Raw genomic sequence first — 25,314 nt, forward strand, 5'->3', positions numbered from 1 at the left:
TGCCCCCGGAGCTGCAGCGGCTCTCGCGCGCCGCCGGTGCCCGCCCGGCGCGGGGCATTGTGGGGCGGGGCTGGCCTGGCACGGCCTGGCGCGGGGGGTTGTGGGAGCGGCTTGGCACGGCTCGAACCGGGAGGCGGAGGGGAGCGGGAAGCTTGGCCAGTCCCCGTGGCCGGCGGGGGGAGGCCGGGGTGCTCCGCCCGCCCCTCCCGAGCCCTTCGGCGGCCGCCGCTGCCGGCCTCCGCTGCGCCGAGCCCCGCCCGGGAGTTGCTAACCGCCCCCTTCCTCAACGGCTCGCCGCTTCCTCAACGGCTCGCCTCCGCCTTGCGGTCGCCTCCTATTGGCGGCGGCGACCGTCAGCTCTCCGTAGCCGACTTCGCCATTGGCTGGCGGTGCCGCGGGAGGGGCGGTGGGGGGCGGGTCGGCGGCGTTGCTGGGCCGCGGCGGCTCCTCCCGGCCGGGCGCCTCGCAGTGCCGGTGAGCGAGAGGCGGTCGCGGTGCCTGCGGGAGGAGCCGGCAGCCTGAGGACGCCACTCTCTCGCCGCGAGGAGTGCAGCCGCCGCCGCCGCCGCTGCGGCGTTTCCCTCCCTCGCTCCCTCCGCCGTAGCCGGGCTCAGGTGAAGCCGGTCGGGTGGGCGGTGGGCGCGGGTGTCCCTGGTTTGTCCCCACTGGCGCCGCGCTTCCTCCCTCGCGGGTTTCGCACCTCTTTGTCCGGCCGGGCGAGAGGGTGCCGCTCTCCCTCAGCCCTCCTCCGCCTTCCCCGCGGAGCCGGGAGGGAGGCAGCCCGGCTGGGCGCCGTCCTGCCGTGCATGGGGCGCTCCCCGTCCCCCCAGCCCTCTCCTTCTCCTTCGAGGGCGTGTGAGCCGCCGCGCCGGACGGTTGCATTATGCCCGGGGAGTTGCCTCTCTCCTCCCCCCGCGCCCTGCTAACCGGCCTCCTCGGAGGTGCGGTGGCGTTATTCGCGCTCTTTTTCACCGGACCATCCCTCTCTCCCCACCCTCTGGTGCGTCCCCCCCGCTTCCCTCCCCTCGCGGTTAAGTGTCCGTCCTGTGCAAGTAACGGGTAGGGGAAAATCGGACCGTTTGGCAGCTGTCAGGGCTGTAGCCTGAGTCACGGGCTGACAATTCTCCCGCAGACATTGCAATGGGCTTGGCTTCCGCCCTCAGATCTCGACTTCCTCGTTCGGTTTGGTCTGTACGGTGAAGCCAGGAGAGAGGGAGGAGGGAGCGACAGGGCAAGATGAAGCTTGCAGTGAAAAAATCTCTTGCAGATAGCTTGTGCTTTCAGGCATCACCTCCAACCGAGTCGGAAAAGTTCTCCGGCTTTTAGTGGTGTCGTTACCAACCTGTCTCCAGTAGGTGTGGAAAGGAACAAAGTTTCATAGCCCCCGAGGGTGGTGTGTGCCCAGTGGGTTTAATAAGGATTGCTCCTAATTTGCCTAAACACAGGGTGAAATGAGTTTTAAAGCAATATCATGCTTCTGGTAGTAAAGTGGAATTTTTCAGAAGTAATCTGCATTGGTCAGGAAACTTCATGCAGTGGCTGTTAAATTAATTTTTTTTTTCCTTCTTACAGTTCTTTTCCTTCCTCCTTTTTTTTTTTTTTTTCTCTTGAAGCACTGTGTGTGCTCTTCATCTTTCTTCTTCCTCAGGTTTTTGTTTTGTATCCTATGTCATGATGTCCTGAGCTGCATTCCATCAGACTGGACTAAGAACCTAAGCTTTTTTCTAAATGAGCAGGTCTGACCTAAACAGCATAATCTCTCAAGTACTGCATAAGAAATTTGTGCTTCAAACTTGAAGAGATACTGTAGTAGATGGACTTTGATTTCTGTGCCTCTGCCCTACACTATAAAGAAATATAAGTTAATTTGCAGGGCGGCTGTTGAGCCATAGCTTAAAAGATTAAATTACCTGTCCTTAACTCATGTACATCTCCTGTCCATAAGCCTAGATACGGTAAAGTTTTAACTCCAAAGTAGCAGCGCTCTAATCAGTTACTGCTTGTGTAAAGATGCTTTTGAAATTAGTCACTAGGTAACAATGTGACTAAGTTCACTTATCCGTGGCATTCCCGTAAAAATGGCAAATCGTGGTGCAGATATGTAGACTCATAGATGCAGTGTCTCTAACTGTAGTGCTCTCTCCCAAAGTTTAAATGAGATAAGGAAATATTTTTGTTAACTAGAAAGTTGTAATGAGGGGGAAGCAATTGATAAATATAAGCAGAGCTGCCTTTAGCACAAGAGTTTTGAAGTTGTTAATCGCAATTGCTAAAACTGTATAAACACAAGATTGTGCTGCTAATCTGACCTTGTAAAAATAACTAGAGTGAAATCACGCAACAGTTCCGTGAAGCTCCATGTCAGGTGGAACTGTTTAAATTGATGTGTTCTCCTTCTTGATGGCTTTATTTGTTGCGCTTATTCACAGTGTGTGCACTGTCTTTCTGGAGGTGGACAGGCAAACTTTCAGTAACTATAAGGTGGCTGCAAAATCACTAGTAGTGGATAGAAATGGGGGTCTGAACTTCTCATATTTACTGACCTGGAAGCTCAAAGTGAGTATGACCAGCACCAAGCTGGTGAGTTACATGGTTCTTTTTGTAATATGGTGGCATCTCTTGGATACTTGACTTGTATAGCCAAGATCTGATTTTGGAAGTTCTCTGGAGAAGAGACTTTGGCCTCAGAGTTTGCTCTGCCAGGTAGCATGTGGCTATTTCTGTATAAACAGGAAGACTAAATAGTCAGGTTCTGTCTGTCCCAGAAGAATGGGTGTAGAAACCGAAAGCTTTTTATTGGACTTTGTTTGCATAGATTGTTAGGATATTCCTACCCTGGTTCTGCGATTGTTTTTTTTTCTTTCAAGTTATTCTCATAAGAAAAAAATTGCCGGGTGATATTTTCATTTGAAGAGAAAAAGAAAGAATAAGCTATTTTTCATTATTTCCTCTAGCTGGATTTTGATATGCCTCAGAGTGTTTTAAGATGACAAATAGGTTGTGAGAGCTACACCATAATCTTTTAAGTGAATCAGTAATGAATGAGTAATAGTAGTAATAATAAAAAAAAATTACATGTCCAGTAAAGTTGTAGCAAAGAGATTAAAAGAATTTCTCAGTTAGGAGGCTGAAATAATCTGTGTTGTCCAGCATATTATTTTTGTATTATGAAAAATTCTGGATAGTGTTCAAACTGTGTAGTGGGTGGTAGCTCTAATACTCGTGTTTGCATTGAAAACTGCCTGGTGGAGTCAGATGCCACAAGTGCTTAAATCTCTTTGCAGCACTACTTGGCACTGCAAATATTTCTACTACAAATGTTGAGTCTTGCATTTGCCACTGCAACAAACTGTCTTGAAAACTTGAACCATTATTATCTTGTCAAGTCTTTAAAAATAATGTACTAAATGTTTATAATAACTAATAATTCACAGGTTAGTCCTCTGTCAGATTATTCACATGCAGATACAAGGGAGTGTATGTGCTGTATGGCATGGCTACTAACTGCATGAAAATATACCAGTTGTACAGGGAGATTAAAGTAGTCTGTCTATGCCCAAACATTCAGGTTTTGTTCTGTTAATCTCCAGGATACTGAACAGATGGGACAGGACACGTCATAGGTATTGTGATTTCTGAGCTGATTCTGCTGAATCTTCTGCTTCTACCCCCATCCCTAGGCCCGTGTCTTGCTCAGATTTATGTCACTTATGAATTGGTGTGGCTATAATAGGGTGAGACTATAGGTAGAGGAACCCATCTGGTTAATGCAAGGTTTACCAAAATGGGAAGTCAAAGTTAAGGTTGTCTTAACCCCCACCCCTGTGTACTGCATCTGCTTTATTGTGTGGTAACTTCAGGTTACTGGGTAACGTGCTGAAGCTAACTGATGATTAAAGTGTATTTGAGAGGCCCATAGTTAGTGTGCACATCTACTAAAAGGTGTCCAAATCTTTAATCCTGAGTGTATGATTTAATACGGTTTTGTTCGACTCAGTAATGCACTCAGTGCCCTCTAACATCCGTTTTTACCTTTGATTTCTACTATAAATATCTTACTAGTCTTTGTTTTCGTAGTTTATAATTGAGGCACAGCTGTTTGCCTGTTAAGTGGAGAAATTGTGTGCCTGACGTTAGGTCTTCCGTGGGTTGGAACAAAACTATAATAGCGCAGGATTGCCTACAGCGGCATTGTTTCTGCTGGCAATTGCTCTAGCTTAATGGTGGCTTGGTGACCTTGTGCCTTAAATTTCTTTTCAGTTCAAGCACACCATGGTTCTAATTGAGTTTCCTAGTGTAGAAAGAGATGGAAACTAGCAACCTGATTTAAATAGAGTATGATGAGACAAAAACACAAATGCAACTTCTGCCCTGGAAGCTAATGCAAATGGGTGTTGTCCAACTAAATGCATCAATTTACAAGTTCGTCTTAATTATGGTTTATCTGCTTCACTTTTTTCTTTAGTGGCTGTGAGAACTTGTTCTGAGTACTTGAAGTAATAATCTCAACACTGATTTGTCTCACAACCGTGGGCTACTGTAGTGGCTTAACACCTTCTGGCCTTAGTCCAACCAGTCATGTTCAGCGCAATGGACTAGTCCCTGTTTTCAGTTAATGGCCCTTTGGCCTGTTACTGTTCAGCACAATATTTTGCCTTTCTGAGCATCCTAAAAAGGCTAAAGAAATAGCAGTGTCTACAATTTTCCAGTGATGGAACTGGGATTGATTTCATTGTACGATACTTCGCGAGCTAGTACTGCTAAGTCATGTCCTTTTTAAATGTGGCAAAGTGGAAACTGTAAAATTGATCTAGCATACTTGTCTACTGCAAATTATTTCTTATAGAAGTATTACAAATGTATTGGTGTTTGATGCAGAGAGGTATAATGAAATATAACTCTGCATGCTGTGGTTTGACTCCATGACCTCTTAATGAAATTTGTGCTGCTAGAGTTTTGTACATAGAGTTTGGATTCTGCTTGTCTTCATGACTAGAGATTTAAATTTCTCCTAATGCATGTATGCTGACTCTACTGAGAGTAGTAAATAAAACTACAAGGATGAATGATTTCAGTAAACTCAAGCTAATAATTAATATATGTTGAGGGAAACTTAACTTGGAAATCTGTATCATAAGGTCTCCCTAACTCATGAATACTTCTATTCATCAAGAACTACCATTTTAATGAGTCTCGGCAGGAAATCCATTGTGATATATGCCTCAACACAGAACTGGAGTTCTGATTTGAATGAAAGCAAAGTAGGCATTCAAACTTGTAAGAAAAGAGAAATTTTACAGCTCAACTTTGACAGTCCTGTGTGGTCTGATTTTTTTTTTTTGTTGTCGTTGAGCAGCTTCCTGTTTAAAATCTATGATTTCAAGCATGTTCTTGTAATAGTTTACTTCCCTTTTTATTGTTTGTGATGACGAGAGTATATTCATCAGTGTTTTTCTTCTAAGGTTAAGACTTCACCAGTTCACCTGAATTTAGGCTCTTTTAATCAACCTTGGAGGTACAGTAGATTTGACTTTGGTTAAAGTTGGTTGTGGCCAACACTCAATCCAGCTAGTTTTACTGATGTACTTAGAGTTTATTTAAATATCCAAGCAAAAAAAAGGAAACATTGAATTGAACCTACAGCAAAATTTCAATTAAAAATTTAATTTCAGTTGCTTCTGTCTTTTTCTCCAAATGTGACTTAAAACAACTGTTGTATCAGTTTGTAGGTAAATTTTTAATCAGTAAGCTCTTTTTGGCAGGGACTGTTAAACTGTAGGTCTGCTTGCCTTTTAGTGCTAGAGATTCTAGTCTTGCTGTGCTCCGAATTGATAAAATCAATTATTTTGAGAAAAGTGTGAGTACAAATCAATTTTCATTAATAGTGTTTCTTTTTCTTGAATTGATAGTCTATCTTAGGCCTTAGGCATATTCCAACAAATATAAGATACTTAAATGTAACAAGTTGGCAACAAATACTGAATGTAACTCTGAAGTCAAACCAATGAACTGGATGAGAAAGTTCCTGGCTAAGCACTTGGAACTAGTTGGCTGATGAGGTAAACTGACTTTTGACAGTGTTTTTAATGTAGATGAAGAAAAATACTCTCTGGCTTCCGTTTTGGCTGTATCATTCGTAGTTTAAAATGTAGAGGAAGATACTGACATTTTTCTTTCGTCTTTTTTCTTCATTTTTTGGGGGGGATGGGTGGCTGTGTTTTCCACTGTGTTCAGTTAATGGAACAGATCAGAAGGGGTGGAGTTGAGATGAAGGTATCCAGAAACTGGCAATTTAATTCATAAATTGCTGATTGCAAATAACTATCTAGAAAACATTTTTAGTTACTCTTTGCTTGTAAATGCATCTGAACTAGTCCAAGAAAAACTTTTTTTTTATATATTAATGGAATTAATAATAAATTTTTTTTAGCAGAATTCCACTTAATATATTTTATTCTTCATAGATGTTGTTCAGATGCCTTTACTTCTGTTGTTCAGAGACAGAGATGTTTTTATCTCTTTTTGACATCAAGTAAAAGGTATTCAGACTTTACAGAATTTTTTAAATAAATGAATATGGGAGTATGGATACAGGTATATGGTAGACAACAATAATTAAGTAACTGGATACTTGAAACCGTCGTGTTTCAAATGGACATGTCTGCTTACTGGCAACGGGAGTTTTCTTTCGTAGAGGAGCGCAAGCAGAAAATAAGATTTCTACACAGGCACAAAAGCTCTTTAAACTCTGACCTAAACCAGTTCACTTAGCTTTTATTGTCTGGGTTATACTGCAGTATGAATGATTATAGCAGATACTAAAGTCTTTGACCTTTCATTACAAAGTAAATTATTCTGAATTGTTTTAATGGCCCTTCCCAAGTCAAAGTTTTGTGTAGATGAACTCGAGCTTGCAGTTTAATGCAGTATATGATGGGGAATGTAAAATGAGAACACACAAATGTGATGAGGGAGATCTATTAGTCATCATTTTTCTATGAAAAAGGGATTGCCAATTTATTAGGCAAACTTAGGTGTAACTTCTAAAAATTAAGTATCTACATATTGTCTGTATAGCACTGGCATATATGTGCACACAATCAGTTTATCTTCTTCCTCCACATAGTGGGAGTTAATCTTTTTAGATCCAAAGTTTTTTCATAATGGGCAGAACTATTAGATTTTAGTAGATTTTAGATCTTTAATGGTCTAAAAACTTGATATAGATTTAACTGATAAGTATTACCACACTGTATTATACAAATTCTCTCAGGAAAAAGCAGAACTGCACTAATGTTCAGCTCTTGCTCATGTAGATAAGGAGAGGAATATCATAGAACCATGGAATGGTTTGGGTTGGAAGGGACCTTAAAGATCACCTCGTTCCAGCCCCCCTGCCATGGGCAGGTACTTCTCTGGGCAACCTGTTCCAGTGTGTCCATATGACAACACTGTAGTGTATATCATTGTGGAGAATGTTGCTAATTATGATGGAAACTTGTGAAACAGTTCTGCTACTCTATGGTCAGTATTTCCTCATGTTGTGCCAGAAAGCAAAACTTTGTTGGAAACTTCCAAATTATATTTGCTTCCTCTTATTGGGACCATGCAATGTCATAGTATGGCAGTCTCCTGTCAAAAGTGGATAATTTTCTTTTGTTCCAAAAAATTCTTTTCCTCTAATGCCAGAATAGAGAAAATTTTATATGCCACATAGCCATGATGGTAATGATTCAGACTAGGTTCCTACTTCAAGTGCCCTTGCTTTTACTCATTTCAGTTTGAAAGACAAGTCATTTCTTCTTTAATACAAGAATCAGTGCTTCAGGAGAACCAGACAGGAGGGCATGGTTGGGTGAATTCTAAAATAAGAGATGCCTGGTGCTGTTCCTTTTTAGAGATTGATATATTTGACATTTAGGGAAGAAATCATAGGTCAGGAAAGGAACAAGCTAACCAGAAAACGAGCATGATACTGAGGTGTACAGACCAGGCAAGTGTTCCTTGTGCGCTCTGCTGCACTGAGGGCTTTCTCCAGAACGTTGGTTATAATGGATAGCTAAGTAAGGAGCCACGAAGCTGTGCAAGACCTTGAACACAGTAGGGAAATGTTGCAATCGGAATGTTTCAAAGTTTTTCAGACCATCTTGAACTTGATATTTATGCTCTGTGAGGTTGTTTTCAACTTGGCGTCCTTATACATCCTGGAGCTTAAGGCTATGTAGCTTTTCCGTCAGTGTAGGAGTTGCTGTTGTTCTCATGTCCAGAAGGAGTCATTCTCTTCCTGCCCCACACCTCCAAGATCACCTTCATAAACAGAGGTAGGTCCTCTTAATGAATCCCTATGTATAGCTAGAAGAGTTGAGAATCAAACTTGGGCCCTGTAAAGGTGGTAAACTTCTCTGCCAGGGTTTTTGCCTACCATCCCCATAGCTGCTGTTAATGGTGGAGCAGAACTATTTGAAACAAGAATAAAAATATGAGATATAGCAGAAGGCTATTTGTACACAGTTATAGTTTGGCACAGTAGGTTGAGCTGTAGGTGTCTAGAGAAACGTGGTTCCCTGCTGTAATGTAAAAATAACATTTTTTTAAAATGGTTTGCCAAATGTATTTGCACTGATTCCTGGTTCTTTCCAATATGATCTGGAAGAAAATTCGTATTCTTGATGCTGAGATCAAAGCAAGTTCTTGGTTAACGTAAGCAAGAATAATTGCTCCTGTAAGATGACTTTATCTTAGACGCAAATATTTAGCATGTATGTTGCTAAAAGAGTGAACCAGAACCATATTTTTCTTCTCTGTATTTAGGTAGACTTGTTCTACTCTTTGTTCCCTCTTGTGATTAAATGAAACCTGGAGATGACAAAGATAATAGGGAGTGCTAATTGATATAGAACTGCGTATTGGAAGAGCTGCCTTACACTTCAGTGCCCCAGAGAGTTCTTGGCAGATCCCTTTTTAGCCTTAAATCAGAATATTAGGGAAGGCATGAAAAGTGACCCTGAGATAACAAGGACAGGCTGAAACTTTCCAAGCTCTTCCTCCCTCTCTCATGCAATGTCCCTAGGGAATTCTACATGCCTGATCAGAACTTTTGCAGTCTGTGATGCCTCCTGAAAACAAGTCTTCCAGCAAAACAGCTTGAACAGCAGGGATGGGCTGCAGTTTTCTGAACTACAGCTGTCTCCTTAAGTGGGATTACTTTGCTGAGTGGTCATGAAGAATGTGTTCTCCCCCTGGAATGTTTTCCTTGTGGGCACACTGTCTCTGGAAGAGGAATTCTCTCCTCTGCTGAGAAGGCATGTACTGTACACGAATTAATGGGAAACAACAGTTGCAGAAAGTGTATTATGCAGGATTGTAAACTTTGAATATTTATTCAAAGTGAATGGGGTTGGGTGGCAGCCAGCCTAGCTTTGTCATGCTAAAGACTGGACTTGAAATCAACAGAAGGCTACCCCCCGCCCCCCACTCTCTAAACCAATGTTTGGTGCATTTAAACACTGTGCTTCATAGAACTGATTAACTTTATTGGTGCCATGTATGTGGTAATGTGCCTTTGTGTCTCAGTTGAACTGAAAAGGTGCAATTAAAATACGGGTGAGCATACCCTCCCTAGCATTAACTTAGGGAAGCTATGCCTGGCTGTATTTGCCCATAACCAACAGTGGTTAATTTCTTTACTGTATGCAGTGTGGTTGCCCAAGATCGTTTCTGTGCTTGTACAGCCTGTGGTGAAGCCCGCGCTATCCCGTTTTCACTATTTGTACCCAAAACTAGCGTCTTCAGATTGGTATTAATTTATGTTAGAACTACATGTGCTGTGATTGTAACTTCTGTTTTCCCAGTCTTGCCCTTCATTTGAACCCAATGGAGAGAAAAGGTGACTACTAAGTAGCACGTAAGGACAATGTCTTACTTGTGCATGGCTTTGTGGCCTATGCAGTTTGCCATGGAAAGTCCCAGCTTCACAGAGCAAACCTCCTGTGTCAGCTGTTACAGTAGAATATGCAAGTGCTGCTTCACACATACCAGAAAGTGGTGCTTGACAACTGATGAAGAGAGCTGGACATGCAGAAACCGAGAAACATTTATTACATGTTCATTGTTCTGAGGATACACGCCAGGTACCTTTAGGCCACCTGGAAGATACAGAATTCCCTTCAACTTCTTTCTTCTGTCTTAAGTGTAGTCTGGTCAGTAGATCACTTCTGTGTAATACAGGTATCATTTATACATTACATAAGTAGATGCCTCCTTGATTCTTGGAGCCCTGTGCATACAGAGAAGAAGGCACTTTAGTGCTCTACCTTGAGTTTAACTTACAGTAATAAACATGGTAGCTGGCAAGTCTGGGCAGCACTACAGTCAATCTGAATATGCAACAATAATTGCCAGCAATCTGCATTCCAGTTGTGAAATAAATCTTTCAACAATGCATTGTGTGCGTCAGACCGTGACTAGAGAGGAAAGCAGTGAACTACAGTAAGCCTAATAGCAATCGTTATGAATCCCAAATAAAGCTGAACTAGAAGAAATGAGTCTGTGTGGCAGCATGGAGTTCTGAACAAAAGGGGTAAGTGTAGCTGAATGCCTTCAGCTCAGGGGGCTGTTAGCGAGGGAGTATTAATTGCAAACTTGTCTACTTGCCTGATGTATTCTCTAGCAGGATAACTGAAATTCATGATTCTTGAGTTCAGTCTGAAGCATCAGGCACTGGTATGTCACAATATACTGAATTTGAGAAACAAGCAGATAAAACCAGTCCATCAGTTCAGCTTCCTGCCAGCTTTTCCCCTTCCCTTCCTCTCCCCCTCCCCCCTGCGATTCATTTCTCACCTTTAGTGATTCAGACTTCAGTTTTTATATAAGTGTAACTTAACAAACTGGAGCAGTTTGTGCCTACAAACTCCGCAGTTTTCTTTTCCATGAACATCCTGGCACGTGAATCTGTGAAGTGTCAGCCTAGTATGTCCTAACAGATGAGATCTGAACAGTTTCTTAGTGAATCCAAGGGAATTATAGGGGTGGGTTTTTTTGGTGGGTTGGGTTTTGTTTTTTAATGTTGTTAGTTCATGGTAACTGTATGCAGTCTGACCACTAAAGTCTACTTTGCTTTCTAGCTGCACTTAATCCAGCTGTTTCTGTTTGTTTGAACTGTATTCAGCTGGCTGGGGAAAGTGAAGCAGTTGAGTTTGCAAAAGTAATGCAAGAAATAGCTGTTCAGATTGTAAACTTAATAAGGATTCCCGTCATGTGAATGTTACTGACCAACCTTGATTTGAATCACTAGCTTCTTCTCAAAGTCAGATTATTTTTTAAATGCTACGTACTAACAGAGAATCAAGTTTCTTCACTGAGGACGATTTAGTTGTAACTGAAATGGGACTGTAAGTGCCCGGCAGTTGCTGTAATTTTCTAGTGTAAAAGTCTTGTCTTACCTGTAGAAATGGTGTACGTTCCTTTTGCTCTGTGGAAGGGCTTTTTGTCTTGTAGGCCATTCTGTCATAACCTGCCAAAGGTAAGCCAGTTGGGAAAATGGCATGGGATCTGTGTTCCTGAAATGCTTTTAAAATGTGAACGATATAAACAAACAGAAATAACTTGTTTTAGTCTAAATGTGTTTGCAATGCTATTTATTGTCCATTCTTTTTGTCACCCTGATTTTTAGGGTAGTTCTTCCTGCAGTGCTAGTATGAAGCCCAGCAGACGAACCATGTGGGGGGATCATTTAGTGTGAAATCACCAAAAGTTTTTATAACAGTGCCTTACTGGTGGATATGAAGCAGAAGAAAACTTCTAGTAATTACCCACATATGTACATTTTTACGCAGGCGCAGTCTTATGACAAAGTTCTGAAATGGTGATCTGAATCAGCAAGTATACAGTACCTGTATCTGACTATTTTATGTTCTCTATAGCCCAGTATTTCACAAACTTCTCATAATTCATTAAAGCAGGGAAATGGTTTGTGATTAAAGCTGTCTATTGCAATGTTGTAATGCATCTTTGCTAATAATGAAGCTGAAGCCTGAAAAGAACAGTGTGGGGACCCCTACTTTGATGGTGGTTTGGATAACTCAAACTAAAAATGCTTTCCTTGCCTAGCTAGTGCTCTAAGACTTGTTAGTAAGTGTGATGCTTTAACTGTTGCCATTAATGCTCTTCTGAATATATTAATTCTATTTCTACTTCATCCATTACCTCAACAGTTTAGCATAGCCCAAGCTCATCTTATTGAGCAGTGGCTCAGTCCCAGAAACACTTCTGTGGCTGCTGACAGAGTAAACATTGGGGAGGGGGAAATAATACAAATAGTTCTGGAAAATTAAATTGCAAACAGAGAACGTTCTATGCTTTTAGGAGTTGCAAAACACTATAATCTAAAGGAAGGGACCTTACAGCAGCGGCAGCTTTTAGACCTTTCCAAGCCGGACAAGGTGCTTGTTTCCAGGCTTTGGGGAAGCACTTGATACTTTAAGTAGGGAGAGGAGTGCGTTAAGTGTCTCATAATTCAAGCCTTAAGGCTATGAAATTGTAGGAGGCTAAGGCAAACTTCTGTCCATATGATCATATTCAAATGAGGGTTTGGGGTTATTCTGCCTAGTTCAAAGGGAATGCACGGCATCTTAACTTAAAGCCAGTGTTTAATTGTTCATCTCAAAAGAATCTGTATGGAAATATGTATGTAAAGGTTCTTGAATTTTTTTTTAAGGTTGGACTGCATATTATTAATGTCTTGGTCCCATCATGTTCATAACTGTAGATACTGCTTTGCCTCCATCTGTAGCTGTATGGCATCTTTGTGGCAACTATGTAGTTAGTTAAATGGCAAAAGAATGTTTTTTGGCACCTGAAGTAGTGGAAAACAAGAAACCTTTGACCAGCCTGTTCCTCAGACTGCTATGAACCATAATAAGGGAGCATACTGGGTTAACAGGAAAGTGACAGTAGTGTTTCATTTTTGGAAACAATACTAGGAAGGAGGAGGCATTTGAACTCAAAACAAGGATGGTCTGTCTTCCTTCTGTATTTTTGTCTTCTTACCTATAGACTGGTGTTGCATCAAAAAGAAGATTGTTAACGGTGTTTTCATCTGACAGTTGCACAATAGCCATGTAAAGATAAATGTCCTTGCCTCACATAATTATCTACACCCAAAATGCAAACTACTAGGTAAACAAATTGCTTCTTAATTTGTTCCTAAAATGGTATTGACTTGCATTCGTTGTGAGTTGCATGCAAAGACCTTACTGGATTTACTTCCTTGACCACTTAAGGGGTTTTTAGAAATGCCCAGTGAAATGCAGCATAAGCTAGGAAGATAAGTTTTGGAGCCCATGGGATGGAACTTGCTGAATCTGATTCCTCTGGTACTGTTCTTGTGGAGAAGGCAAATTAAGGGTTGGTTTGTGGTATTGCTAGTTTAGAGGCCCTGTGGCTTAGAAGTCAGCCTCGAGAATAGCTGTAATACCATGTTATCTTAGCGTGATCCTCCAGTTTTTTAGTTCTAGTACCTGAGGATTCTTCTCTTATGGAGCATATGAAAACTAGTTTGAGATGGTGAGAATAAGACTGTTTGCTGCTGCCATGCAATAGGGCAAATTTTCAAGTCTGTTTGAAGTTTGAGATGCAGACCATCTTTGAATCTCCTCATTGTTTAGTAGTACTGGCATAAAAAAACCTTAAGTGTTTGGTGAGATTTTAGAATAGTCATGTTAGACTATTTCTCTTTTCAGTGTGATAGTTGTTATTTTCAGTCCTAGGAATAAGAAGAGAGAGATGCTATAGAATGATCCCTGACTGGCTGAAGGATGCAGTCCTGCTGTATGCGAGACAATTTGGTGTTCTCCTGTAAGGCATTTGATTAACCTCTCTGTAGCTATCTTCTTTCCTTAGTTCTCTTCAGATCTAGAACTGGCTGAGCATACCCCTTGAAAGATATCTTGTTGTCTAATGTATTTCTTACCCCAAAAAGAATCAGTCTTTATCCCAGAATCAATCTCCAAGGTTTATTGAATACATGTACTCTAACAGTGAAGAGGTGAGGAATATGTTTCAGTGTAATGTAGGACACTTCAGATGGCTGGTTACTTAGGATTCCTCAGGAAATGATGAAACTGAATTTAGCTGAAGCGTACTGCCTCTGTGTCCTGCCTGATTATAGCCAAAAAAGGCAACTGGTTAGATTCTGGGAATTGCATAGGCAGGAAACTGTGTAATGGAGGGTAGAGCACAGCTGTTGCCTTGCCAAACCTGATACAACTCTGAACACAATTGAATATTTATGTCATTTTTTTCCCTTTTCCCCTCCTTCCCTCAACTCCCTTTTCTTAACCCTTTGACCACAACCTGCAGATGATACTCTGCATTGTCGTGGGGTCTCAGTGTCTTTTGTTGTATTGTTAGTCTTCTGTGTTTCATAGAATCATTTAGGTTGGAAAAGACCTTTAAGATCATTGAGTCCAACCATAAACGTAGCACAGCCAAGCCCACCACTAAACCATGTCCCTAAGCACCACATCTACACGTCTTTTAAATACCTCCAGGGATGGTAACCACCACTTCCCTGGGCAGCCTGTTCCAATGCTTGACAACCCTTTCAGTGAAGAAATTTTTCCTGATATCCAATCTAAACCTCCCCTGGCACAACTTGAGGCCGTTTCCTCTCATTCTATTGCTTGTTACTTGGGAGAAGAGACTGACACCCACCTCGCTACAACCTCCTTTCAGGTAGTTGTAGAGAGATAAGGTCTGTTTCTAATTTCCTATATACTCTGTCAGGCTAGCTGTTGTACTGTCATCTTGGAGCAATCTTGACAGCTTGAACTTTTCATGGCAGCCTCCTGATTGCTACATCTTACCTCTGCAACAAATCTCTTCAGATTTTAGTGGGTACACAATGGATTTTCAAAAAAGAATATGAAAAGCCAGGGACGAGGAGCTGCTCTGAGAATCACCATTGTGGTGACTGAGGTGGAAGTGTAAGTGACCCTGTGGGGAAAGAAAGATGAGGTAAAGTGTGGGATAGCTGCTTGGCATATCCTGTAAGGCTTTTAAGACAAAGATTTTAAACTCAAGCTAAAGGAAATTATTATTTATAGAGTAATTTTCTCTTTATTTGCTAAAGAATTTTTGACTGTGAATGTACAGCTATCCATATAGTCTCTGGCACAAAGTTGCATACCACCTACAGTGATGCATTTGTTGAAAGGAATTTCCCTACATGCTTACAAATCACTGGTGTGGGCATTTGTGCCCATCATTATTATAGCTGATGTTTTTCTGGCTTCATTCACTGGTTGCTAATGCTGGGACTCAACATCTATTGTTGCTCTCGTGCATATTTCGGGAGTTGAGCTGCTTCTGTCCTGCTCTCAGAACTTTTTTGTCCGTGGTATCTACAGTCAGACGTCGCCTATTTGATTTGCAGGCTGGTTTGTAAGTATGTGTATGTTCTGTAGCAAAGTTATCCCTGTAGATCCTGACAGCCTCTTATCATATAAATATTGATATTTTCATTTCCTGTTTTTTTGGTGGTAAAGGGCTCTAGCTTCTATCCAAGCTATGAAAAACATATATTGAGGACACTGGTATCTTTGTGAGGAAGGATCCAAGAGGTAATGTTTATAGGACCTTGTAAAGAGGCTGCTGTTACATGGTTAATGAGCCTTGATGTATGCAGTCCTTTCTTCTGATTGAAAGGATTTCTGAATGGTACCAATAAAATTGCTGCCCTATAAACTGGAAAATCCCTGGTGGTAGTGTTCTGGTTTTGATGAAACACTAAATCTAGGGTGCCATTTTCTGAGCATGCTGCCTAAATCTCCCTCTTGTAGGGGTGGTACTCTCTCCTCTACCTGACCACAGCTTCTTAGAAGGATCCCAGTAGAGGATTTTTGGCTGTAAAATTTCCTGACCACAAGTTTATTCTGTTACTGTCTTGGAGGTATTTTGCTGCTGAACATTATCTAGAAAAAAGATACAAACTGGTGGGCTGGGTGTTGCTACTAAGCTGGTGATGGAAAGTATCTAATATTGGTCTTAACTGGAGTCCTCAAATCATCGATAATGTCTTAGCAGCAACATGTCTCATGTATTTTCTAGACTGGTATATAGCATTTCTAAGAAGTTGTGGTGTTGGATTTGTAGCTTATAACAAGGAGATAGGAAGTAAAAGTGTTGATTAAATATCTATGACTATATTTCTGAGCTAATATCTCTACGAAGCAAAGCAGTGAAGGGCTAATCTTGACCTGAACGTTACTGACATAGTATCTGATGCTATGAGTTTTGGCACATCTTACAAATTGGTTGATGCTTGCCACTTTAATGTGCTTTCTCTTTTCTGCCAAATAATGGCTTCCAAATGCTTAACGGTCAGTGTTTTGTTGTTGTAGGGGTTTTTTTAACTGCTTGCTAGTTTGGTTTTTTTCATTCTCTTGGCAAGCAGAACCTTGACCTTTTTGGAAGTTTGACAACTTAACAGTGCTTACTAACATGAAACTAAAGGAGAGGGAGGCATGCTCTGATGACCAGGGACTCGGAGTACTTAGCATGTGCCTGTCTGCCTCTAGGAATTTGCAAGGCAACTTGAGGCTTTAAAAATACCTTTTTTTTTTTTCCCCTCTCTTTTTGCAGGTCCCCAATTCTAAAACACAATGTCGCAAAGAGATGCAGATAAGTACCTTTATGTGGACAAAAACATTATTAATAACCCGCTGACTCAGGCTGACTGGGCAGCTAAGAAGCTGGTATGGGTTCCCTCAGAGAAGAATGGGTTTGAGGCAGCTAGCCTGAAGGAAGAAGCAGGAGATGAGGCCATCGTGGAACTGGCAGAGAATGGGAAGAAGGTGAAAGTAAATAAGGATGACATCCAGAAGATGAACCCCCCCAAATTCTCTAAAGTAGAAGATATGGCAGAGCTGACATGCCTGAATGAGGCTTCTGTGCTTCACAACTTGAAGGAGAGATACTACTCAGGACTGATCTATGTAAGTAATCTTGTCTGTTGGGGTAAGAGTTCTTGATTACATAGTATGTGAACTTACTGTAATCACTTTGCTTCTAAAATGTGTATGTTAACCTTTCATTGCCCCTATATGCAACTCTCATGTGACCTAGCTTCCTCCCTCTACTTAAAATTTTTTCACTAAACTATACCAATAGTTAATGTTGAAGCTTTCAAGGAATGCTGTGGTAAATCTGCCTTTAACAGTTTAATGTCTTCATTTGCAGGATGTTTTGAATGCCATTTAACTTTCTTTTAGTAAGAAGTGAGAGCAGTTGGAAAGTGGTAAACAGGGAGGCTGATCTGAACTGAAACAAATAATATTAAAAACACAGTCCTAATATACCTAACATCTGAATTGCTTTTTCCCACGTCTGGAGCTTCAGTGGGAAAGAATGCTAATACCAAGCTTTTTGTGTTACAAAAATTCTGGATCTCACAGTGTCTCACTAGAGAAGGCACATATATGCCTGCATGGGCTTATACATAGGAAATATTTCCTTTTTTTTCCACCCTAAAATGGACAAGAGCAGAGATTCCTGCTTCTTATTACTGTGGAAATGACAAAGATACCATTTATGGGACCAGTGGTCGTACCCAATGAAGCATGCAGCAACTACTTCACTGAATACCAAAAGCAATAAATAGAGAAAGGTGGAGAAGGAGAATTTGGAACCTTGACTTGGTTCTTCAGTTCACTTCTGATTTTCCTCTTCATGTGGCCTCTGTTTAGGCAGCAGATGTTGGTTGTGTTAGCCTCTACTTTATTAATACTCTGCAGGCATAGAATGAATGCTTAAACTCAGCAGTAATGTAAAATTTGGGTGCAGTGATTGGTTAAAACGGGAACTAGTGTTTCTTGGTTTATTTCTTCTCAGTCTAGCCTCTGCTTACAGAATTAAAACAGGACTGCCTGAGATGGAATCCTGAGGGATGTAGAGATGCTGGATGTTCAGTATTTTTAGGCACTGTGAAATCTTCTTCACAGTAGATTAGAAGATCTATTAAAATAAAATGTATTAAAGAATAAATTTCATATGTAAACATGTATATTAATACAGTCCTTGAAGAAAGTCTGTCTAGATTTCCCCTTCCCCTCCTTTTTGTGCTGCCAAACCCCAAAAGCTGCCTCTCTTGTCATATGGAGAAGACAACATAAGTAAAAACTCTCTGCAATATCTATCTGTACGTTTTAGGGTTTTTTTGAATGCTTACTGCTTCATCATACCAGAAGGGATATAGGTTTTTTTTTGTAGTCATCTTATGTGGCAAGGTATAGATGATCTCTTCTGCACTAACAGGGACTGGTGGTATCTAAGACACCACATAGAGGGAATTCACCCTAGCTCTCCATCTTGGGTAGAGAAACCTTTGTGAACTGTTGCCTTGTAAGTTAATGAGCATCAACACAAGCTAGAAACTCTGGCTTCAGCTAATGTTGTGACCACTGCTCTTCTGGAGTGGCACAAAGGCGTATAGATAACTCTTGCAGAAATTATCAGAGAACATCTGAAGGATGCAAAGCTGATATAAATGTAGTCTGACTCCCACCGTCTGATGTCAAAATTTTGAGGCCTGATGTAGTTGGAAGCTGATGCAGTTAATTATTCAATAACTCTTTTGATTATTGGTCAAAATCTGTTCTCAGAGGAAAGAATCTTGGTACTGAGATGAAATAGGATGTGCAAGATCATGCGTAACATTTTTAGAACAGGAAGCGTTGCTAGGTTATGTAAGTTGTTGAAAATAATTCAACAGCATCTCAAAGTCTGTTGCACACTATGCAATGGGCAGTTTCACATATCTTGCAAGATATCCTCTGAAATGTCAGACATAGTCTGTGACTGCAATAAGTTCAGTTCTTCTAATTAGATTGTAAGAAGTATAAAAAAGTCCCCACACCCTTCACACAAGTAAACCTGGCATAGTAATGCTCTATTACAGAACCTTGGTCTTGCCAAAACCATGTTTTTGTGCACTTGTGAAATGGACTGATCTCACCTGTCAGCAGTTCTCAGCAAGTCAGGAGATTAATGCGAAGGCTTAAAATACTTTCATTGGAATGGCTGTTAGTTGATCATTAATCCTCTTGAGGAAAGAGAATACACGCAAGGTATCTCTAGCATAAATGTCTCTGGAAAGTTCATAAGCATAATTTAGTTCCACTCTTGTCCTTTCTCCGCCAGCAGGGCTGTGTGTTTTTGTGGCTTTTTCCTTTTTCTTTTTTAAACTTTATTTTTCTGTCTATCCATCCTATAAAAGGAAGGGGGAAATCTTACGGCTGGTGCAGACAGATTTTGAGCAGAGAGTGTCAGACATTTAAAGAACTAAGAGCTTGAGTCTGACACCAAATTGCTGTTTCCATGTGCTGATTGGTTCTGCACTGAGGTGACTTGTTAATAGACTGGCTTTCATATTAACCCTTTCTATTTGGAATGCTTTTATCAGAAGATCATTTTCAGCTTCTGTGTTGCTTACCTGAACTGCCTTGTTTGTATTCAGTGTGAAACTCGAAACTCAACCTTACGTGCTCCAGTTATTTCATAGAAATTAACAGTTGCTGGAAAATAAACTCTATGATGCTGTCAGCTTTGTGCCATGCTGCAGACCATCCTTTCAGCTCTTCAGAGCTAGTTTAGCAGTTAGAAAAATAAAACTAGTTCCAGTTTGGCCTGTGTTTCACTTGAAATAGTTAGCGAAAGGTAATGCCAGAATTCTATTTTGAGATAGTAATGTCTGAAACGAAGTACAGATTTGCAAACCAGCTATGCTTATGCTAGATTTGCCTTTCAATTGGAGCCTTGGGTTCAATTCAGGGATTTATGCATGTATGTCTTTCCTTGTACTTTAATAACATTAAGATGACTCTTGTCTTCTCTCTGGTAGGGCTGGCAGCTTCTGCTCAGTGTAATTCAACTTGCTTCCTATATAAAACTCTTGTCAGTGTGCTTGACCAGCAGTCATGACATGGTGGTCTCACTCAGTTGCCAATCCCAGCCATGATTAGTTGCCTCTCTTTATTAGACAAAAATATCACCTCACACATCTGTCTGCGATCATTATACTGCAAGGAAACTTCCCTTAGGTATTTCTCCTGGCAACCAGAATGCTGGAAGAAGGTGACAGCTTCTTCCTGCATACCTGCTTCATGGCTTCGTCGCTCTAATTGAAATTAATGTCTTCCATTTTCTAAACTGCTTCTCTCATACATAAGGCTGATTCAGTCCAGCTTCAGACCTTTACACTATTTTTACTTGAAAAGAAACAATTCTAATTTGTCAGCAAATGGCCATAAAAAGTCACACAAATAGAGACAAGAAAACTTTACATTCATTGTGGAATATTACTACAGTACTTGCTGCCACTTTTCTTTTGCTCTCACTTCTAATCCCCCAAAAGCAGCAAACAGGCATTTAGCTTTATTAACATCTTCAAAGGAGAGGTACGTTCGGTCTGTGGCATGAGTTACAGTTTTGTTGGCGGGGGGGGGGGACAGGGACTATATAGGGCATCTTCTTTTGATTACTATGTGCATGTTGCTGCTGCCATGGGATTTGAGGCAAGATGGTTGCTAATGCAGACAGCTAGAACTGGCAGCCTACAGGGTTTTTGTTTGCTTGTTTTCCAGAACTATGATAAAATTACAGCTTTTCTTCTAACAGTTCAGTTGACTCCAATGTCAGTTGTTTCCATGCCACTATAAGGAAACAGTGTATTGCGTGTACTGTGAACATGCTACTCTCAGGTCAACTCCTTTCTACCTCTTGGTCCTACTCTGTCTTCCACTAGTGTAGTCAAAGGTCAGGAAAGCATGTCCCAGTCCTTCAGCTGCTATTCTGTGCTGTACGTGTACTGTCTGACATGATGGAGAACTAAAGCTGAGGCAAAAGGAACTAGCATTGCCAAGTTGGTTTCTGCTAACTCCTTAAACTGTTCCTTCCAAGCATTGCCTCAAACCTAACCTGACTAGAATGTCTCACTGAAGCTTAGCTTCCTGGAACTTTAGAAGTCCTACATTAAAATGTTTTTAGCCAACTTTCATAGTTTCCTGCTTTGGAAAGAGATTTAGTATTTTCTGTAAGCTGTTCACATATTCCTCAAATATTTTTTTAAAAAAATATTTGGAGATCTGGAAACATTTCCTGATGGTTTACACTGGGGTATGGAAAAGGAACCTTAAATACATCTAAAAAACTTGCTTTCGGGGGAACATAGGGTGAAAGCTGTATCTGAATCTGCTGCATATAAGAGTGGGCTAATTACTTAATGTTAAGCCAGCATGTAGAAAATTTGGATGTAAGACCGTAAACTGTGTAGTAGATGCTATTTTCACGCTTCTGGTCACTGTAGTCTAATCCTTACCTTTATCTAGCTAAAGAGGCTAAATCTGATTTAAGTACTCTCTGTGCTTATTGTGGAGAACTCTTTACCACTCTGAAGTACTCTTCACTGAGCAAACAATAGAAGAGATGGTAGCAATAGAAATAAAAAGTGCCAAATGTACTCTCTTCTGGTAGCACTGCAAGTTGCTGTAGAAAGCTACTCCTCTCCAGATGTTTCAAACAGCTGCCCCTAAAATTGACAGGGAACTAGGGTAGCTCTAAACCTCATGAGCAAGGCTTGGAATGCTATTCTTAGAATATCTAGGGAATATCTAGGAAACCTCTGCTTCTCCTATTCCCTTTGCAAGTAAAATATTTGTCAGGGTTTTTTTAGGTATTCAGATCTCAAAGATTTTTTTTGTTTTGTTTTAAGAAGCTTAATATTTTCACTAGAAGTATTTTGGCACTTGTCTTCCATTAGAACTCTAGAATTTAAGCCAGTGGAAACCAATTGAGATATCGAGGTTTGGTGTCAAAGGTCAATGAATTAACTATCTGAGATGAATTAGAAGTAAACTTTGGCAAAAGTTGCTGACTCTTTGAGTATGGAATACTTTAAAATTGTTTTCTATATTAACTAGTTCAGTACTATACTACATGAATGACCTTGCAGTTTTGAATCTAGTTCTAGTTATACTCGTTACATTATAAATCATGAAACTGTTCAGGCTGGAAGGGTCTTAAGGAGGCCGTCTGATCTAACTTCCTGATCAGAGCAGGGTCTGAATTCAGCCTGGTCCAGTGGCCTTGAAAACCTCTAAGGAGTACACTGGTCGTATTTTTCTTTTAGTAATTATTTTCATAGAATCATAGAACGGTTTGGGTTGGAAGGGACCTTAAAGATCATCTAGTTCCAGCCTCCCTGCCACGGGCAGGGACACCTTCCACTAGACCAGGTTGCTCAAAGCCTCATCCAGTCTGGCCTTAAACACTGCCAGGGAGGGGGCAGCCACAGCTTCTGTGGGCAACCTGTTCCAGTGTCTCACCACCCTCACAGTAAAGAATTTCTTCCTCAGATCTAATCTAAATCTACCCTCTTTCTGTTTAAAACTGTTACCTCTGGTCCTGTTGCTACATGCCCTTGCAAAGAGTCCCTCTCCTGCTTTCCTGTAGGCCCCCTTCAGGTACTGGAAGGCTGCTATGAGGTCTCCCGGGAGCCTTCTCTTCTCCAGGCTGAACAGCCCCAACTCTCTCAGCCTGTCTTCATAGGAGAGGTGCTCCAGCCCTCTGATCATCTTTGTGGCCCTCCTCGCTCCAACAGTTTTGGCTTGAAGTTTTGTTACATTGTAGTTGATCAATTACTGGATAAATCCATAGCAAACATAGAATCATAGAATCATTTTGGTTGGAAAAGACCTTTTAAGATCATCAAGTCCAACATGAGGCAGAACACAAAATGCATGTTTCTCAGAGCTGAGCACCTACTTTATCTAATGAAATGGACACTTGAATGTAGGAACTCTGAAAGGAAGAAAAGCCAGTCCTAGTGGACTGTTAAGTAGTGAGGGAGCAGGCTAGTTTGATATAAGTGTGACTAATGTGTCAGTTGATGCTCTCTGCGTGCTTGGAAAGGTTGAGTACAAGTCAAGTTGATATGACTTTAGCTTTGCTCAAATTCTAATATTGCTTAGGGGGAAGCATCCCACATGGCATCACTGGAGGAAGCACTTAAAAAAGAACTGCTTGGTTTTTTTTGTTTTTTCCAAGTAATATACTGTTAAAATGTGCAAGTATACAACATTTTTAATTCCTGTCTTTATTTGCTGGGGCTTTTTCTTTCCAGACCTACTCAGGCCTGTTCTGCGTAGTAATCAATCCTTACAAGAACCTGCCCATATACTCAGAAGAGATAGTGGAGATGTACAAAGGCAAAAAGAGACATGAGATGCCCCCTCACATCTATGCCATCACAGACACAGCCTACAGGAGTATGATGCAAGGTGAGTGCTGACTCAGATAATGACTCTTGTGGAAATCACAAATCAAGATTGCAGTCAAAACACTCTAGGAGAACAACAACTCAGTGCTATCAAAAGGCATTGTTGTCTTCTCTGTCCTTGCTTACAGACACCTTGTACTTGGTACAAGCTTTTGTGCTCAGGTGAATAGCTTTCTTCTGCTCTAGTGGACTGAAGAACCTTGCAGAGTCTGGCAAGAGCTAAAGTTGATGTAAAGAACAGACTGGTGTGAATGCATGCAGTTCAGAGAAGCAGGCAACAAGAACTGAAGTAGTAAACTTTCCCTCTCAGTGGTGAGCCTATGGAACAATAGCTGTAGGTGGGCAAGTAAGTGTTTTGGTTGATGGAGGCTTTTAACGAAAGTGTTTAAAATTCAGTCATACAGTCTGGTTGGGTGAAACAAGCTTAATATAACCTGCATTTTGAAGTGTGATGGTCAGTGGTAGTTTTACTGATCAGGAGTTGTTTGGTTACATTCTTATTCTATACTGTCAGGCAATATTAAATATATCTGTTGGCTTTTCATAGAACAAAAGAAAGCAAGCAAATTGACCTATTTCCCCCTCCCTCTGTATGCAAAAAAGAAGTAAAGAACCATTTATATTATATGCTGCTTGTTTGTCACTTGAGGACTTTTAAATATGGAGCTCTGAATGTCCTGTGCATATCCCCCCTTCTGAGAGGAGGTCTTTCACAGTCAGTGCTTGTGTTTGGGATGCTTGGAGAATGTTCAGGTATGGAGGTATTTTATGCTTTTCTTCCTGTTTGTAGCTGGGTTATATAGAGGCATGTTTTGTAAGGTTTAAATGATAATATTGGACAGTTTGATTTGGCATGGCTTGTATGAATTCGATTACTCCTTTGTTTTCTGATGACTAGCAATGATTAAGGTGTTTGTCTCTCCTAGGTCTTGTCATTAGCCTCACTTTTTTGAACAAAGGCCAGATATAATAAAATCATGCTTTAAAATTCAAATTAGACTCAGTTTTAAAGAGTTCTGCTTTTCCCCTGCCCTCACTACCACTTTCACCTCCAGGCGCAGGAGGACTATAACAATATGGTTGCCCAGAGTGGAAAGGGAGCAAGAAAAACTCCTTCCACTTATCTGCGTTAGTGGCTTTAAACAAATTTTATGTGTGGAGAATGCTGAGAAAGGTTGCTGAAGTGTGCTGCCATGCAGAGCAGAGCACAATGGAGAGCTAATGTGATGGATCGATGAAGCTATATTTGTAAAAGCCTTAAGTGAGGTGGGGAGGGGTGAGCCATACAGACATGCTGCAGTGGCTTGGTGGCAGGGTACTGATGGCAGTTTGTTGAAGATGTGGTAATTTTTGAAGAAATACAGCTATACTACTGAAGTGTTACTCGGAAAGGAATGCTGTATCCAGACGAAAAAACCTGTGAACCTGAACCTATACAAGACCTCAGTTCTCTCAGGCAAAGACTGGATCTGCCATGAAGGACTAAGGACAGATGCACCGCCTATACTATACAGGGCAGCATGGTTGTCTGTAAACTCTGATCACTGTTCCGCTTCCTTTATTACTTCCTTCTCTCCCTTGCCCACTCCTTGTCAGCTCAAGTGCCAATATATATTTTTCTTAAACAAGCTATTGACTTAACCCTACCAGAGTTGCTGTTCCCTAAAAGAAATCTTCTCTACGTAGAATCAAAACCAGGTTCTTTGGCATTGTTGTAAGGAGACTGAAGAAGTCCTTTTCCCTCTATAGACAACAGTTAAACCATTTGGAACTGCATGTGCGTGCATCTTGTCCTTCATCCCTGGCAGATACATCAGTATGTGGCAGTGGATATCCAGACAGCTGCAATTCTGCAACAACGGACAGGTGACCTTCCCTCATCCAATGATGGTTCAGAGCTAGTGATTAATCTACATGGATATTTTCTTTCCTTTTGAAAGGAGAAGGTGTCTCTGTCAGACAACTGCTTGAGTGATGTC

The 25,314-nt window shown here is 41.0% G+C and overlaps 1 protein-coding gene across 1 annotated transcript in view; it reads left to right on the top strand.

Moving 5' to 3' along the window:
* The first annotated feature begins 457 nt into the window (after window positions 1-457).
* Window positions 458-25,314, top strand: part of MYH9 (myosin heavy chain 9) — a 73,137-nt gene continuing 48,280 nt past the window's right edge. The window contains 3 exon segments of the mRNA XM_068402083.1: window positions 458-614; window positions 16,645-16,997; window positions 23,180-23,336. Of these exon segments, the coding sequence (XP_068258184.1) occupies window positions 16,665-16,997; window positions 23,180-23,336 (490 nt within the window). The 5' untranslated portion in view covers window positions 458-614; window positions 16,645-16,664.

Source organism: Nyctibius grandis, chromosome 5, assembly GCF_013368605.1.
Source record: "Nyctibius grandis isolate bNycGra1 chromosome 5, bNycGra1.pri, whole genome shotgun sequence".
In the NCBI taxonomy this organism is placed as follows: Eukaryota; Metazoa; Chordata; class Aves; order Nyctibiiformes; family Nyctibiidae; genus Nyctibius; species Nyctibius grandis.